Genomic DNA, 18048 nt, shown 5'->3' on the forward strand with positions numbered 1-18048 from the left:
GAAGAAGAAAACAGTCATCAATCATGAACAGCTAGCTGACAGTCGAGAACTGACCTGACCTCTAGCATGTTCGCCCTGTATAAGATCAAGATCTCCGACAGACTAGACCAAGCCGATTCCAGTCGACGGAGGTAGAAAGAGACATCCAACGTCAGTCACAGACGGAGAGGACCAAGCTGTGACTACCAGGAGGATCTCACCGCTTCCGCTCAAAAAAGCTGGAAGTACCCAACACAGCAACCGACTGATCCATCACCCACTCGCCCACACCAAGGTAGCTATCGATCCACTTCTTAAAGTCCTTGTTATCGGTGATTTTGTCGGATTGTAGACTGGGGCTGTGACAGACCCCACGCGATCCCTCCGGTGGGCAGAGGGACGCAGAGGCGAACCAGTTAGTTGGGTTTCTTTCATAACACGATCAGGGTATACGATCGGATTGATAGACAAGCAAAAGCAATCCCATAAGCGATAAGAGACAAGAGGGGTAAGTATTTACGTAAGACCAGTGGAGCGCTTGACGCCGGCCAAAAAGGCAGAGACTGCATGATACAACCAACGTTAGTTTATCTCGTCCCCTTTAAGAGTTAAGAATTAAGCAAGGGAGACGAACGCAAGACGGCATCAAAAGCGTAATGACCAAGTCGACCGATCTGTAGTGTGTACCCAAGAGACGTCAGCCATTATCCAGGGTGATTTCTCAAATGCGAACAATGCAAGGCCCGTGGTAGTAGTACCCATCCAACGATCCAGTTGCTGGCTACCATGCCAGCACCTAGGTAGAGGCAGGGACCGACGAGACCTACCATGATGACTGAGGAAGGGTAGCGTTGATTGTAGATCGTCGATCGGGAGGATTCAGTGGGGGTGGAGTAGCAAGTAAGGATCAGAGTGATTGAGAATCAGATGTTCTGGTGTAGATATCACTAGAGACCGACAGATCTTGAGATAGAGATCGCGTGTTGGAGAGAATGGAAGAAGTCGGGCCAGCTCACATGACGTGGGCGACTGTGCTGGTTTCAGGGCGGTGAAGAGGGGGCTGGGCTGTGGCTGGGCGGGTGTGGCTGAGAGGTGTGGCTGGGAGGGTTTCAGATTATGCACATGAGTCATCTATCAGCTGTAGTTATGCATGCATTATTATTAACATCCTTCCAGTCGATTACTAGATTACTACTCTGTTCAGTCTGCTGCAACCAAGCCTAAGATGGAGTCGGTGATCGTAGACCGTGGTCGGGTTGGACTGGAAACTGAAAAGTACCTGTTCCTAGACCCACCGGGTTACTACGTGGAATGTATCCAGTAGTGGGACCGTTGAGACTGGACTTGTATGGGCGCCACTGGCCGGTCTTACAGGGGAGATAGCCCCCGTCTCCCTTCTCATTGGGGATTTAATACCGACCATTCGACTGAGCCTTCCATGTCATACCGACCTCATAGAGGAGGAAGGACAAGGGATGATCGATAGAATGCCCAGAACGGAGACCCAAGATTTGGCCACTGTGTGTTCTCTGGATCAACCGGGTGGGCCTTTCCACACTAACAGTATCATAGTACGCTGATGACCATGTCATGTGCGGGTTCAAAGATTGATGTCTGCTTTTTTCTGTTCTTTCTTTTTTCTTCTTCGTTTCTCATTTCTGGGGGTGATCGTCCTGATGAGATGGGATACCGTCAATCCTGATAAGGCGATTCCAATCGCTGTTGGACTTCACCATTGAAACGGTGGACGTGGTAGATGATGGACACTCTGTAGATGGTGTGAAAATTCTATCTCTGTTTCACTTGCCAGAGACTTCTTCTGTACTAGTCGGTAGTGATAGTTGATAGTTGGGATTGTACTCCGTAGTGATAGTGGTCAAGACGGAGGACCGACCGGAGAGTCGGCCAGCTAATAGCAGAGCGGGCCATCAACATTTTCTCCGCTGGGCACACACATTGGACCCAAGGATTCACTCCTGCCCCTCCCCAGCTCTTCTTAGTCTTCTCACCCTCTTTTTCTCCCCTTCTCCTCTCCCTCTCCGCTCACCGGCTTCCTCTCTCTGGACATTCACCCCTCATCCTATTTTTCTTTTCTTCCCCCCTTTCCCCATTTTTGATTCTTCTGAATCTCTACGACCTGCTATCTATTTCCCCATCCTCCCTCACCCTTCCCCTCCATCCACTTCCACTTACCTCACTCTCCCACACCGACCAAATCATCCGTGCAAGATGGCGGCCAGCACCTCTCTCGATCATTTGAGCAACCGTATGAAGCTGGAGTGGCTCTCCAAGCTGAACACGGAGATGGTTCCTGCGAAGAACTTCCGCCGCACCTCCATCATTGGCACCATTGGTATGTCCTTCTGTCCACGCATCCCGCCTCCATCCGACAAATGGGCGACGGGACTCCATCACTGACATCCGTCTCTCTTCCCCAGGCCCCAAGACAAACTCGGTGGAGATGATCAACGCCCTCCGCAGAGTCGGTCTCTGTGTGGTTCGCATGAACTTCTCGCACGGCTCGTACGAGGTGAGCGCAACCCCCCTTTTCGACCCCTCCTCCGCGCCGTTGGGTCTAGTCCACTGACTCAGCCAGTACCATCAATCCGTTATCGATAACGCCCGCGAGGCCGCCAAGACCCAGACCGGCCGTCCCCTGGCCATCGCTTTGGATACCGTGAGTTTCCCTCCGCTGTAATACCTTTCCACACATGACGCTGACGGCCTCGTAGAAAGGACCCGAGATCCGTACCGGTAACACCACCGGGGACAAGGACATCCCCATCAAGGAGGGCCATGAGCTCAACATCACCACCGACGAGCAGTATGCCAACAGCAGCGACGATCAGAACATGTAAGTCCTCCCAATCGACCTTTGCGGTTCGGTACAAACAATCCGTTGCTTTCCTGGAACACAAACTGCGGATCGCGTCGGAAAGAGAAAGGTCGCGCTGACACCTTGGTCTCAGGTACCTGGATTACAAGAACATCACCAAGGTGATCGCCCCGGGCAAGCTCATCTATGTTGACGACGGTATCCTTTCGTTCGAGGTGCTCGAGGTTGTAAACGACCAGACCCTGCGTGTCAAGTGTCTGAACAATGGCAACATCTCGTCCCGTAAGGGTGTCAACCTGCCCGGCACGGACGTTGACCTGCCCGCTCTGTCCGAGAAGGACGTCAGCGATCTGAAGTTCGGTTGCAAGAACCAGGTCGACATGATCTTTGCCTCCTTCATCCGTCGTGGAAGCGACATCCGCCACATCCGCGAGGTCCTCGGTGAAGAGGGCAAGGAGATCCAGATCATTGCCAAGATCGAGAACCAGCAGGGTGTCAACAACTTTGACGAGATCCTCGAGGAAACGGATGGTGTCATGGTCGCCCGTGGTGACCTGGGTATCGAGATCCCCGCCCCCAAGGTCTTCATCGCCCAGAAGATGATGATCGCCAAGTGTAACATCAAGGGTAAGCCCGTCATCTGCGCCACGCAGATGCTGGAGTCCATGACGTACAACCCCCGTCCCACGCGCGCCGAGGTGTCCGACGTTGCCAACGCCGTCCTCGACGGTGCCGACTGTGTCATGTTGTCGGGTGAGACTGCCAAGGGCTCCTACCCCAAGGAGGCCGTGAAGATGATGTCCGAAACCTGTCTGCTCGCCGAGGTGGCCACCCCTCACTTCAACGTTTTCGATGAGCTGCGTAACCTGGCCCCTCGTCCCACCTGCACGGTGGAGTCGATCGCCATGGCTGCGGTCAGTGCCAGTCTGGAACTCAACGCCGGTGCGATTGTTGTCTTGACCACCAGGTAGGTTCAGATGTCCCCACATGATTCGGCGAGTCCAGCGCTAACAGGTTCTTTGCAGTGGCCACACCGCTCGTCTCGTTTCCAAGTACCGCCCGGTCTGCCCCATCTTGATGGTCACCCGTAACGCGCGCGCCTCGCGGTACTCTCACTTGTACCGGGGTGTTTGGCCCTTCCTGTTCCCCGAGAAGAAGCCCGACTTCAACGTGAAGATCTGGCAGGAGGATGTCGACCGCCGCCTCAAGTGGGGTATCTCCCACGGCCTCAAGCTCGGCATCATCAACAAGGGCGACAACATCGTCTGCGTCCAGGGCTGGCGCGGCGGCCAGGGCCACACCAACACCGTCCGTGTGGTGCCCGCCGAGGAGAACCTCGGTCTTGCTGAATAAATCGGCGACGGCGATACCACCACAGGTGGGTTCATGTGGTAACGACAACGATATGGCAGTAGGCGCCGGGGGCGTGTCTTGAACCGTAGTAGACAGGTCGCTGTGTGGGACGAAAGTGATGAACAACAAAAAACCGCGACATGCTCTCCGCTCTAGCTGGACGGTCTCTCTGCGGTTGGACATGCGAGACGCAGTGTGCGCGGCGGCGAAGCACGAAACATACCCCGATTTATCCGTGTACTTGGCGACCAAGAGGGGGGAGACCCAGGCCCATAATCCGGGGCCGGGTGCTTGACCCCGGGTCGGTATTCATTGCGAGTTAGGCGTTAGTGCAGCCAGCCATCATCAAGATGGCTTTTCAGCGATCCAAAAGCTAGGAGATCAAATCAACTGATTTAATATGATCATTCGTTCCTTGAGTTAGTAACGTCTGTTTGCATGTATATCCCAATCCATAGACAGGAAGGACGGACGGCGCATAGCTGGCATGAAGAAGCGCAACTCATCACCATGAGACTGAGTAGACCAAGCAGCGCACATCGACAAACAGACGCAAGAGAAACCAAGCAGTGTATCAGGGAAGTGATAGTGGAGTGAGTGAGTGTTGGTAGGAAGAAGAAGAAGTCAAGGCAAAACAAGGAAAGAGAAGTAAGAAAACCCCTCAATGCGGGGGCATTCAAGGAGGCGGGGGAGAGCAGCAAAGCTTTAGTCAGTGTCTGTCTGTCGGTTTTGCATGTGCAGCTTTCTCATCTGTGTGCTGGTAGTAATGCGGTAATGCGACGCGGATGAATGGAACGTCCCCCAGTTGTTGTAGCTATGTATCTATATTCGGTAGAAGGTTAGTTAGTACCGTGCTAAGTAGGTAAGCAGTAAGTAAGTAGACCACACTGGGCACTGAAGACAACATCCAGGTGTATCCAGTTCACCACAAAGAACCAAAAAGCAGAAAAGGAAAGTAAAAAGCGAAAACGGACAGAAGGAAAGAAAGAAAGAAAGAAAGAGGAAGAGAGAAGGAAGGAAAGCGAGAAAGAGGAGCAAGACGGAAATCCCTCGGGATTAGGAACTCTTCGTCCCGAATTCTGCCGATATTGTACGCTCGGACCAAGGGGGTTTTTTATGTATTTTTTTAAGTTTTGTTTGTTGGGTGGTTTGAGGGGGTTTTTGGGGGATGATTGGTTTTTGGGTAAAAGAATCTGAGTGTTCGATTATCATATGAATATTTTTTTCTTGTGTGTAGTATTGAGTGTGGATATTTGGTGAAGAAGAAGTTGATGGTGGTGGTGAGAGGATCTATCGTCACATGTTATTCTCGGCCCCAGGATCCAGAATCCGAGTCCCATCGGAAACCCCACTACCATCTGAGATGCGATACTGCTCCGTAGGATACTAGATCCTAGTATTGATAGAGTCGATGGTTATATTTCTGAACACTTCAATGCAAAGAATACATTCAGCCCAATCCCAACCTAAACAATGTCCCACCCCATAACGCCGTCATCACATCGTCCGTCTAATCATATACTACCTATTTCCTGTGTATTCACCACGAATCTATAGGCCCATCAGGTCCCTCGGATTCAGCAATGGAAGCGTGCCGGGCTTGTCCCAGAGGCATGTACCGGGGCACCTGAGAGGCCTGGAACTGATGCCAACAGCTAGAGACGAGTCAGCAAGTCAAAACATGGGTCAGAATACGTTGGTGTCTCCATACGTAGGTGCCTGCAGCACATATCGAGCCATCGCCTCGCGGAACCGCCCCTTATACTCCTTAGGACTGGTAACAGTAGGCCTGTTCTTGCCGCCGCCCGCAAACCCACGGTCCTTGATCCACGACTCCAGCTTCTTGTCCCACGTGTACGTGCGGATACAGTCGATGATGCCCACTACGAGCTCCGAGCGGCTTTCGTCGATGGCGATCATGAGCGAGTAGTCCATGACGTCCTGGCGGCCCAGGAAGAGCGTGTCGTTCCAGACGCTCTGGCTGAGGAGCTTCTTCGAGTGCTCCCGGGCGAACAGTGGCGTCTCGTAGATGAACTCTACCATGTTCTCGTCGAGGAGTACCTCGTTGCGTTCGCCGGTGCTTTGCACCTTGCGGTTACGCATCGAGCCCTTGAGGTCGAAGATGCGGGTTGGCACGCGATCGTAGAACAGGTTTTCCATGAGCAATAGGAACCAATTGAATTCTGTTCCTGTGGCGGGGTTCTTGATGATGACTTGGTAGAAGCCGAACATCTTGGCGATTGCCGATGGCAGCTCGTGGAAGAGGGCTTCGGACATGATCTGGAAATACGCCGGCGCGAACTTGAGGAATGCCTGCGTTTCAATGGTGGATAGCGACTTCAGGATGAACCGGTCGTCGAGAGTCTTCAGGAAGAGCGACTTGGTCTTGCCACCCTGCGAATCCCACTTGGCACACCGCGAGAGCGATTCCACGATCCGCTCGGACACCCCACACTTTTGCCGCAGCGCGTCGAACTGTTCCGCGTAGAACACCTTGCAGAGCATCTTGGCTTGTCCTTCTTGGAACTGGTATTTCAGGTGTGTCCCCGTGGACCGGAGAAGCGCGTGCTCGACCCGGGTTTCGGCCATCGCCTCCGTCCCCTTCTCCAGGCCCATTTCTAACTCGTCCTGCGCCTCGTAGCGCTCTTGTATGGTGGTCAGCTTGTCCTTGTAGTCTTGGGAGTCCAGCGCGAAGGCGATCAACGAGCTCGGCTCATCCTCCCTCACGATGATGTCGCAGTCGGCAAAGACGTGGTCGGACATCGTGAGCGGGTAGCTGAGAGGGGCCCATCCGCTGGCTGAGCGTTCGGACCAAAAGGTCGTCAGCAGCCGCAGCAGCGTGCTTCTCTCGTGTTTAGGGAGCTCTCTGAGGTCGAGCTGTTCCTCTTCAGGGGACATCTTGCCAAGATCCTCATTCGAATCCGTGATATGGAGTCCGTCCGCTGATGTCCGGTCTTCGTCCGTGTGGGCTTCCTCCTCGTCCGACAGAGCGTGGTCGTCGTTCTTGTCGTTTTCTGGTACCGGGGCAGATGGTTCGGGTGAAGATGCTCCCTTTCTCGGTTCTTCTTCGGAGGCCCTTCCCATAAACTCATCGCTTCCCCGGCTGGACTCGTCGGCCGGTAATTTCGGAATGGACGTCGCGAGATCCTCTCCCTCGGCTGAAGGCTCTCGTTCTTCAACAGCTTCCCTGACATTCTTATAGACTTCGACAATAGGTTTCGAACTTGCGAGGGGAAATGCCCGGGAATGGGTACCCCGAGCCGTTCGTCGAGCTCTCTCCCGTTGACGTTCTTTCTCGAACTCGCGACTCAGCTGTTCAAAATGCTTCGCTAGATTCGACACACGAGAACTACCTTTCCTGCCTGGGATTGAACGAGGTATGAGAGAAGGACCGGGTGTAATCTTCGCATTCCTAAAAGCACCGAGACCGAGTCGATCCGTCAACTTCTTCTCAGGAGACTTGGCTTTACCCTCAGGAGGAGACAGGTCGGGAACATCCCCAGATCCGCTGGCCTTGCTAGATCCCGCCTTTTTCCCTTTCGAGGACACGTTTTCATTGGACGCGTTCTTCTGAAACTGGAGAGGCTGGGACTGGGCGCGTAGAATTGGTGGTGAGGTTGCTTTCCCACTGCGCCGTGAAGCATTTTCAGCTAGACGTGGGATACCCGATGGGGCATTGTTCGCAATTGTGTGGCTCCTTGTCCTGTCCCCGTCAGTGCTGCTCCTCTGGCTCATTTTACGAACGATTGGCTGTTCGCTGGTAGGCAGCTCTGTCGAGTTGTTTCTTGAGCGGACAGGCCGAGTATCTGACTCTGGAGATTTCGCCGGGGGACTCGATTCTGACGGAGGCTTTTCAGGCTGAACAGTGGTCCCTATTGCCTCAGGGCGCTCTTGTTGACCTTGGTCGAGCTCAGATTCGGCTGGAGGCGACTTCATCTCTGGCGGTGGTGAGGGAGCCGTTGAATCAATCTCTTCGATCCTGGGAGATTCCAGGTCTTGGGCAACGGCTCGATTCTTGTTTCCTGAATGCTCCTCAACTACAGACACAAGAACATCCTGCGCCTTTTCGGGAGAGAGAGTCATGCGACGCATTGGCCGCACTTCTTCAGGCTCTTCAATGCTCTCACTCTCCGTCTCATTCTGGGGCGTCGGTTGCTCATCAGATGAGGTGATGGACGTGACGGAAGCGTCCTTGTCCAAAAAGATCTTCTTGAGTTGTAGCGTCGCCAGCCGCCTGATATCCTTTTCGGAGGGGAAATAGTTCTTTTCAAATTCAGTGAACACGGTATCCCACTCCACGACTCGCTCTTGCACGGAGCGCAGAACCTCGTTCAAAGGTATGACCTCCCAGTACCGAGAGTTTGTGTATTTGTCTTGCAGCTGCTTGATCAGAGTCGCTTGATCCTCGAAACTTTTTCGGGTCAAAACTTCGATCTCCCTCTTGCATTCTTCCGCCTTTTCGGGGATAACACCACTTTCAATGTTGATTCCTTTCAATCTGGCTCGGACGGAGTCCATGAACTTCTTGATGCGGCCCTCATTCCTAAGGTATATCTCATTGCGGAGCTTCAAATCATTGTCCACCTTCCAAGTAACTCGGGTCCTTGGCACTATGATCTCGAGCAGATTGATGGCATCGTAGTGGATGCGTAAAGCAACGTCTTTGAAACCGAAAAAGCGAAGATGATCTCGCTGCAAATCGTGAGGGCAAACGCCTGCGCGAGCATGCAGATTCTTGCTCCAAAAAGAAAGCTCCAGGTACTTTCCAAACGAATACTTCCACGTATTTTCCGACATTGGAAAGACCTGTGTTTCATTGCCACAGATCTTGCAACAGCTCCACATCAAGATTGTGTCCTGGAGACCCCTAAGTTTTGAGGGATAGGGCTGGGTAAAAATGCTGATCTGGCCTTCTCCATGGACGTACTGACGATGGTGTTCAAAGTATCGTTTCTCGCAGCCGTCCGTACCACAGACGGCATTGGCGTTGATGCAGACATCTTCCACGTATTGGCCAAGCGCACAGTCAGGCTCGAATATCGTTTCGTCTTCGTGCTCGTTGTAGTACTCCATAGCAAGCATGTCCGGACCGGTACAAGGGATTGACGTTTCTGTACAGACCAGGCTGAAAAGAACAACGATATTCTGATGCGCAAATGGGTCAAACAGGCCAACATCAGTGCCGGAGATATAAGCTTCCCACTGTCGTTTCTGTGTCAGGTAATTGTGCATCGCCCTATCGTATTCGGCATCGTGGGCCGCGTGCAAGACCTCCATTACCTTGGGCGCGGCACCCGTAGGAGATTGATGAACCATTTCAGGGGTTATGAGGACAAACTTCTGGGCCTTGGATTTCTCGTCAGATGGCTGGTTGACTTTGAGGTCTTGGTCACGTAGGCGCTGGAGGTAAGCCAGTCGGCGCTCCATCTCTCTCGCACGCATCAACAGATGAGGAGGCTCAAATTTGACAAAAGGAGACGCAGATAAGATCTTGGTCTTGTGGTTTTGAACGATTTCTTCATAGTAGGTCGGCATCGGAACATCATCGGGCACCTCGGTCGCCTCGCTTGCAACGCTCGGCTTATCTTCAGAGAAAGAGTCACCCTTGTTCTCGTTCAGATCTTGCTTCTCGCCTGGTATTGCAACGCCGGATTTATCGTCTGCTTTTGCTGCAGCAGATAGGGCACTTGCCCCCACGTCCTTCGGCTTTGTCTCAACATCCGGTTCAAGTGAAGTTGGTATCTGGGCGAATTCGTCTCGCATCAAACAAGTCTCCAATTTGAGGTTGTAGACGACATAGGCCATGAATTCGGTGATCCTTTTGACTCTGGTAAGCACTTCGTGATTACCCCCGCGCAGAACTATAGTGCAACCAAGCTCTTTCCGACACCCCGACAGATACATATAAGTCTTTCGGCGGCCGTTGTAAACGTAGGTTTTGACGTCGAAGCTGCCACAGACACTAGTCACTGGGGTGGTGACCAGTTTATCCATGGAAGTAACGATCCTTGTTTGCGTGCAGCGAGATACTGCTTCGAGTACCGACGATTTGACATTGTAGGCTGTAGTTATGTTGGCTTTCTCCAATAGCTCCAAAGCCAGTCGCGAGATATTTTTCTCCACCAGTAGCAGAGTAGGTCGTAAAGCTGTTATTCGGCTGACTAGGTTTTCGAGAAACTCACGCTCTTGGCGAATGACGGGCTCTAGACTCATGAAATGTTGCTGGTGACGGGCATATTCGAGGGGGAATGTTATGATCAAGATCTTTGGCCGAGGAATGCTCCTGGGCATGCTTTTAAGAGCGAGGTTCTTCGTAAACACCAACCCCGAGACGTAAGAAGTATCTCCCGGTCGACCGCCCACGATCTTCTTCAATTTGATATAATGACGGATATCCATGTCATCGCCATTTTGCACATCGGGGTCGACTTCATCGGCTGCTTTCAGCAAGATCGGGAGGAGTGCCGTTTCCCAGCTTTGAGCATGAGGGATAGATGAGTCTTTCAACAACTGCCGGAGGAGCCTATGAACATGGTGTAAACTGGCTTTGTTGAGCTCGACCGGTGGGGCGCCGTCTCCTCGCATCGACGAGCTCCGCGTTATTTTGAAATCGCTTCGGGGCACCATGGTGGGCAAGACCTGGGCTGGGGTTGATAACTCGGGATGGTTGAAAATACTATCTTTTGAGGCCCTCGGGGAATTGCGTGGGTGAATACTACTAGCAACGCTGAGGTTACGTCGTCTTGACATACGCGGGATGTTGGCCGCCTTGGAGCTGGTAATACTGGCGTCATCAGCATCACGAAGGTTCGCACTCGCGATGCTTCTATCTCCAAATGCAGATCGGCCCTTTTTCATAGCTGCCAGGAAACCTCCAAATGTGGACCTCTCATTGTCCCCGCTATTCTTTGGCAGTGACCCTTCGGAAACAGCTGACAGCAGGCTTGGCTGCTCATCGCCACTGGAGGCATCGTCAGAGAGGTACTGCGCCAGATCAGGGTCAATGATATTGTCTTTGTGAAATGCAGGGAGCTTCGACTCTGGTGCTGCGTCTTCCCCATGGCGTCTTTGAAATGGAGCCCTATCGTCGTGAAATGATTTGGGATTACGGATATACTGTTGACGGGAATGATGGCGCTTATGGCCCATTGAATGTGTTCTCCCGCCGAGCGAAGACCTTAATGATCGGGATGACGTGGGTCTCGCTAGTGGACGGTCCGGGCTAATCTCTAGGACTGCCGACCGGCGATTATGACCTTCCCCAGCACGTCTCGTGGCGGGGATAGCCATTGTAGGTGTCTTTATGACGTGGTCGAGAGACTGCGACACGATGGAAGAAGTGTCATCATCGTCTGCTCCTGTTCGCGACTGACCCCCGAAACTAAGTTCAGATAGACGAGGATTCACGATGATCGGGCTGTGTTCGCTGTCGGAGATATCAGAGGAGTCATCATCATGGCCGTTTATCATATCCTCGCACGGTCTGCAAACGCGTATGGAGCCCGGCTGACCGAATCCTTCTCCTGGTATAAGAAGAGTGCACTTAGAGTCGAATATCTGGCCACAGGTCCGACAGTGGTGTTTTCGCCGAAAGGTCGAGAAGGGCTCGCCACAGTGAAAACAATCCTTGGCATTCTCATCGCGCATCCAGAAGTCCTTACTGAGCAGTTTACTTCTCAGCTGCGACATCACCCCGTCACCACCGGTGTGCCAATTCCTCCCTTCTTGGCTTGGCACGCGATCGACTGTTGTGTTTATGTGCGGTAAAGCGGCAGGCCGTATTGAGGTCTCAGAGACGGACGACTTCGACGGCACATGGCCAGGCCTGCGGCTCGGATTTCCAATTGCCGGTCGGTCCCTTGGTTGATCGCTGGTAGCGCTCATTTTTGGAGAATCCCGCGGCTGCATCTGATCTCTTTTCAAGGAGATGGAAGAGTCATCGGCAGGAGTCTTCTGGCCTTCGGAGATAACACTATCCTCACGCGTGGGAACTCGGGAGATGCGGTTTGTACTAGAGAGCGAATCTCCCGCTGGTTTATCGAGAACGAATGAGGCACCGGAGTTGGACCGTAGTCGCTCTTGATGGAGTGCCGCCGCGGCGCCGTCTTGCGGGCCGTCGATCGAACGCTTTGCCCTCCTCGCAGGGCCGGGTAGGGTCTGATCAAACTCATGAGTTACCTGCCCCTCTATCCTTCTTGAGTGATCGGTCGCCTGGCTGCCCGTAGTCGGAGTCCTGCTATGACCTGTAACACTTTGCCCTTCGGGAGCAATTCCATGGGGTTTTGGCTGTATGACTGGAGATTGCTTGAGTCGCTGGCTCCAACCAGAGGAGGCCAGCGACGTATTAAGCGTACCATCTTCTTTATCGAAGCCGGATGAGTCCAGGGTTTGTAGGCTGTGAGTAGAGGGATTGACCGATTTAATACTGGAAGGATGTGAAGGCTCCTTGACTGCATTCACGTTGACTTCAGTTACGGTCGGATCCGCAGCCGTGGAGCTGGTGGTAGCCTTGGGCAGAGGCGGAACGGGGGGCTTGATCGCGAGGGAGGTGGAAGCCGAGGCTTTGGAGGAGATACTGGGTGCTTTCGAAGAGAGTTTGGAGCCTTTGCCAAGCCCAAGGGGTTGCTGGCCATCATGGATCGAGTGGTGTATAGCGGACACCGGCGAAGGTACCCTAGAAGTTTGAGCGGAAGAATGACTGTTTCGCTGAGTCTCTGCGATGGAAGCCGCCGACTCATGGGCAGATCTCGCTGCAGAGCGCTCCGACGGGGGACTTTTCAGAGGGCGTGGGCTTTTGAGAGCGGGGTCCTCCGCGGAAGCCTTATCGGTGGATCTACCCACGCCGCTCACCATTCCACCAACAGAGGTTCGGAACCTGCTGTACAATCCACTCAGACCCCCTTGTAGTTCCCCCGATACACTCTTGTCGTCAGTGGCGGACCTCGTGGCGGGAGGGTTCGTGAAATCATTAAAGACAGTGAGGGAGTCAGATTGGTATGCGGCCGTATGGATTTGATCGAGGGCGGCGTTTAGGTTCTCCTGTTCGGCCTGCGTGGAGAGAGACGCGCGGGAGCCTCGTCGTCCCAGCGGAAGGAAGATCGAAGACGCGGACGGACTTGACGTCCCTTGAGACTGTTGAGACGCCATCTGGACTCGCTCGTCCCCTTGAGTGTAGCACCACCTCGCCTGTCCAGCTTAGTCTGTCAAGAGTACGATAATTCCAGCTTCCTGATTATCGAAGCAAGGTGAGGGGTTGGGACCAAGCATCTGTGATCGCCCGCCGCGGAGCTACCGGAGCTCGAGATATAGGAAGATGATCGGAGTCTGCGTCGATTGTGTCCATGCGTATTGCGTTGAGATACTGGATCGGCATCCTTTGAGGCCTCTTTAAATGACCAGTCGGTTCTGAAAGAAAGTCGAGGAGAAAGGAAGTGGGGTGGGGAATAACGATACTCGGGGTTGATCTCGATCCCGCATCTCACTCCAAAAATAGGAACGGATGAAAGACAGTCATCATGGATGATGCTAATAACCGTGCAAAGAAAATGGAAGCTAAGCAGGGCGTGATGGCACTACTCCTACCTGGTACTAAACCGTGTAAGTTGGAGGTCCGGAAGTGCCAGTGCTGCCCAATGACGTGGTGTGGCTAGAGGTCAGATATGGGTTAGTATAAGTAGTCGTATCTCCTGTTCTTTCAGATATCCTGCAGCAGAAGTGGGGCGGTGGGAGGCGGGCGGTGAGGCGCGTGCAGGCGCGTCTTTCTCCAGGCATGAATTGAAGATTACTCCGATCTTGTCGATTGATCACGGATTGAATTCTTCCCACCTCGTCCAGAAGAAAGTGAAAAAAAAGAGACTACAATCAAGGAAGATTCGAAATCATGCAGAATGGGAATAAATTGGTTACTCCTCACTAACCTGGCCATCTCCAACGCCTATGAACCTGTCCCGGCCTATAATGCTACCGACTAATACTCACCCGCGGAGACCCAGTTGAATCTCGCACCATGGAGTCCATCCAGCCATGGATAGGACCCCTCATTGAACGCTCTCTGTCTCTTTATTCGCATGGGCAACTAGATGATCTAGAAGTCGAGGACGATGGAAGCAACCTGCGATTTAAAGTTCCTTCGGGACGCCATGCCATGATAACCGCGGTAAGTCTACTCTTTGGATACGTTCGCTGGACTTGGCTAATCGCTCCATTGTTTGGATAGTGGGATAACATGAAGAATTGGTCCAAAGCAAGAATCACGGATCAGTTGACCCAACTCGATGCGATCATCTCCGAAGAGTCACTCGAAGTATACAATCGATCATTCCCCCATCGACCGGTGGACATCAAGGAAGCCAGAGGATGTTCCATTCGGCTACTCGATTTTGAGATGGTTCTCGAATATGCCGCTTCAAGTCCAGGGATCCATCTCTACGTCAAGCGTTTCGATGTTGCATGGGAGGGGTTTAGGTACAAGGGCCCCGTTCCAGGGAGATTGCCGAAAAAATCGAAGGAACTCATGGAGTTGGTAAACCAGGCCTTCAAACACGCTAAGTCGGCAGGGAAAGGGGGCCAAGTTCCGAAAGATCCTCGCTTTCTTGGCTCTCCTGGCTCATTGAAGGGTCATGCCCCCCAAGCTCCTGGCACACAGAGCGTTTTGATGTCTCAGGTACCTTCAGATCTCTATGGAAGGAATTGGGCGTACAGTTCACAAACAGCCCCGCTGCCAGTAAACTCGGATCAGCTCCTGGGTCATCTTGGTGGTGGCGCCCACGTTTCACAGAACGGGTCCCCGTCACAGGCACCGCCTGAGATCGTGGCCCAACCAAATAGAGCAGTGGGAACTGACCAGACTCGTGGAGGTGATGTCTCTATCGGGACCGATAGTAGACCTTCGGCTCAAGATCATGTGCAGCTCCCGGACCCGGTGTCTGTTACTAGGCTCAAGACTCCCGATCGAAATACTCCCGGCATGGGTGAACACACGAGAGATAAGACGGAAGAGTGTACAAATCCCGCGCAGAATCCAGATCGAGAAGAAAACGTGGAAAAACATGCCAAATCGCCAGCTCAGACCGGCGCCTCGAAACGGACATTAACGGACAGCGAGGATCTCAACAGCCCAAAACGCAGCCGAGAAAATCCTTGGGAAGGTATGACAATGATTTCCAAAAAGGACGTGGAAATACCCAAGGATCAGAGGAAACTCTTTGAACAACATCTCCGTCGTTGGATACCGGCTTCACCGGGAAGGGATGAAATTACAGGGAACGTACCACCTGCACTCTTGCACCAATGGAATCAAATTGCGCTGAAGAGACACCGCATGGCCCAGCAACCTGGCCCGAGGAGCTCAACACCTAACCCAGCCATTTCACACGATGCACAGCCCGATACACCCAACCGTTCCCCGGAGCCAGACCCAGAGTCCGACGAAGGCTCGCCGTGCGACTGGTCCATTAGTAATGATGCATCTCCAAGCCGAGGAATTCCAGCGGACAGCAGCCCCGTGCGAGAAATACCCAGGGGTAGACGAGGCGACTTGCGATGGGCTGAGTTAGATTCCACTCATAACCAGCCAGAAGCCGATGCAGAGCCAGAACAAGACATACGGATGGAAAGCCCACCAAAACAAGGCCATGAGCCAAAACCCGACATGGCTGATGGTGATACTGGTATCGAGGACACCAGGGCTCATATACAAGAGACACACGAGTCTGACAATGAAAGCGATGACTCTACAATGGAAACATCTGTCCCGTGCGCCCTCGGGAGCAATTCCCAACAAACAAACCCGGCCAGTCAGCCAGAAAACGGTGTCAACAGCTCGGGCTCGGCACACGAGCAGTCTGTCCAAGAGCATGTGCAGGTCATGGAAACCCCTGCCAACAAACGTCGAGCGGCGAAGCCCAAAGAGAGTCCTAACCATACCGACTCAAATTCGCAGCCGTCTGGGCAGCCATCGTCATCGGGGCCAGAGTCGTCTCAATCTCGTATACTCAACACATATGCAAGCAACAACGGTGATCCCGAACGCACGGAAGATACGAATGTTTCAATCGGGTCAGAAGATGGCTCAAACAACGCCAATATACTGGGCACGCAATCAAGTACGGGACACTGGTCAATGCAAGAAACAACGTTCTCCCAGTCGGATATGTTGCTCGATCCTTCGGTGTCTAGAAACAGGGAACAGAGTGTCGGAGTGGTCAATTCTACGTGTCAGTCAGAAGAGTCATCGAAGCCATTCTCATCGTACCGAGAGGTCTTGCACTCAACTCAGTCGGAAGATATCGAGGATGCATCGGGCCCCAGCAGCTCGCTGCCTGATCTCCTTGTCGAGCATGCCAGAAGATTAGCGTTGAAGCGAGGCATTTCTGAAGTTGATAATGACCTATCAATGGCGAAGCGATTCAAAGCGCAACACGACGAAGACCACGATGTGAGCCGGTCGGTATCGGACATCGTCACCCGTCGACAGAGCTATATCAGCGGCTCCCCTGAGCATTTCGAAGCGCAGCGGATACATGAGAAATTCCGGAGGGCCTACCCCAGCTACACGGGGGACTTCCTTCATTTCACAGAATTATGCTCCATGCTGCGATCTCTGCGGAGTCAAGGGAATCTCACGCGGTCTTTCCTATGGGACGACTTCATCATCAAGCACTTGCAAGACTACCCACAGCATCGGGAGCAGTCATCCGCCGCCGAAACCAAGACACTGCCATACGAAGAGTTCTTCCTATCAACGTATAACAAGCCCTCGTACAAGAAACGAGATCTCACCGTTAAGAGCATCGAGGTCGCGGCCGCACAGTATGTGCCCCTGAGCCAGTCGAGTCCGGTTCACCAGGCCGACGCAAAGGTCTCATTCACGGGCAGTCTGGTGGACCGGTTCTCCAATTTCCACGCGCACTCGTTTGGACCCTCCAGTCAGAGTGCCCAGACCGACCTGGATATCGACCGGATGCCGTCCACCCAGTCAACGGACTCCCAGGAAGACACGCAGGCGGCCGCTGAAGAACAGCTGCTAGGCGAAGTGTCCCAAGCATCCGCGCGCGAGGAGGCAGACCCCGAGCGCAGTGGTCTCAACAAAGAACGTCGCACAGCGCCTCCCAACCAACATCCAGAGGAAGCAGGTGCCAGACATTCCCCGAGCCCCACTGAATCACATTACGACGACGCCATCGAAGAGGCACGACGAAGCCGCGCGCCTGATGGACCCCCCAACCGCTCAGCCAGCGCCTCCGAAAGCGAATCATGCTACAAAGACGCGATGGACGAGACCAGAAGTAGTCCAGCCGGCGAAATCCAAGTCGAACCCGACCACCAGTCCACCATCGAACGCAGCATCCCCGAAAGCGTTTCCGAATCTATTTACGACGACCCCATGGACGAAACGCACGAAACAGCCAGCATCGAGCTCGGCGACGACGAGGACAACGACGCAGGGCCGTCCTCCACAGCAGATGCAAAAGGTCTCCCCTCGCAGGAATCCGAACCCGAGAGCGACAACGAGAACTGGTTTGACTCCCTGCACCACATCTGGGAGCGTTCCGATGCAGACCCGCCATGGTCAGACGACCGCAACACACCGTTCAAGACGTGGGCGCGGGAGACGCTGAACGTGAAGTCGGAGGTGAAACGGCGGGGGTGGGCGTATGCAGTTGACGAGAGGGGGGTGGTTCAACGGCCTCGTTGAGATCTATCTCTCTCTCTTTTGTTTTGTTTTGCTTTTATGGTGTTTACTGTTTTGATATCCCGAGTTATAAACAGGCTCACGGCGTTGGTTTTGTGCGGTGTGTTTGTTCAGGTATGACCAGAATGGCAGCTGACCGTGTCCTAACTATGAATGTGTACGATATGGACTGAACTTGTTGATACTA

The 18048-nt window shown here is 53.3% G+C and overlaps 3 protein-coding genes across 3 annotated transcripts; 2 read left to right on the top strand and 1 right to left on the bottom strand.

Annotated features, from left to right (window-relative positions):
- Positions 1 to 2208: 2208 nt before the first annotated feature.
- P168DRAFT_239078 (pyruvate kinase CDC19) lies at positions 2209 to 4168 on the top strand (the record flags this gene model as incomplete). The annotated part of the gene is made up of 6 exons (XM_024833646.1): positions 2209 to 2332; positions 2418 to 2509; positions 2576 to 2656; positions 2712 to 2833; positions 2949 to 3782; positions 3841 to 4168. 6 exons carry the CDS (start codon positions 2209 to 2211, stop codon positions 4166 to 4168), a joined length of 1581 nt encoding a protein of 526 aa, XP_024691115.1.
- Positions 4169 to 5568: 1400 nt separating this feature from the next.
- P168DRAFT_291667 (1-phosphatidylinositol-3-phosphate 5-kinase FAB1) lies at positions 5569 to 10074 on the bottom strand. Its single transcript, XM_024837453.1, has one exon. The coding sequence runs from the start codon at positions 9971 to 9973 to the stop codon at positions 5855 to 5857; it is 4119 nt and encodes a 1372-aa protein (XP_024691116.1). The 5' UTR covers positions 9974 to 10074; the 3' UTR covers positions 5569 to 5854.
- A 4043-nt stretch (positions 10075 to 14117) lies between these two features.
- P168DRAFT_305816 (uncharacterized protein) lies at positions 14118 to 17864 on the top strand (the record flags this gene model as incomplete). The annotated part of the gene is made up of 2 exons (XM_024838965.1): positions 14118 to 14324; positions 14385 to 17864. The coding sequence occupies exons 1-2, from the start codon at positions 14175 to 14177 to the stop codon at positions 17862 to 17864; spliced, it is 3630 nt and encodes a 1209-aa protein (XP_024691117.1). The 5' UTR covers positions 14118 to 14174.
- Between the last annotated feature and the right edge of the window lie 184 nt (positions 17865 to 18048).

Source organism: Aspergillus campestris (genome assembly GCF_002847485.1).
Source record: "Aspergillus campestris IBT 28561 chromosome Unknown P168scaffold_9, whole genome shotgun sequence".
Taxonomy (NCBI): domain Eukaryota; kingdom Fungi; phylum Ascomycota; class Eurotiomycetes; order Eurotiales; family Aspergillaceae; genus Aspergillus; species Aspergillus campestris.

Coding starts and splice junctions, on each gene's coding strand:
- P168DRAFT_291667 (XM_024837453.1), bottom strand. CDS start 9,973: ATGGCCTATGTCGTCTACAACCTCAAATTGGAGACTTGTTTGATGCGA.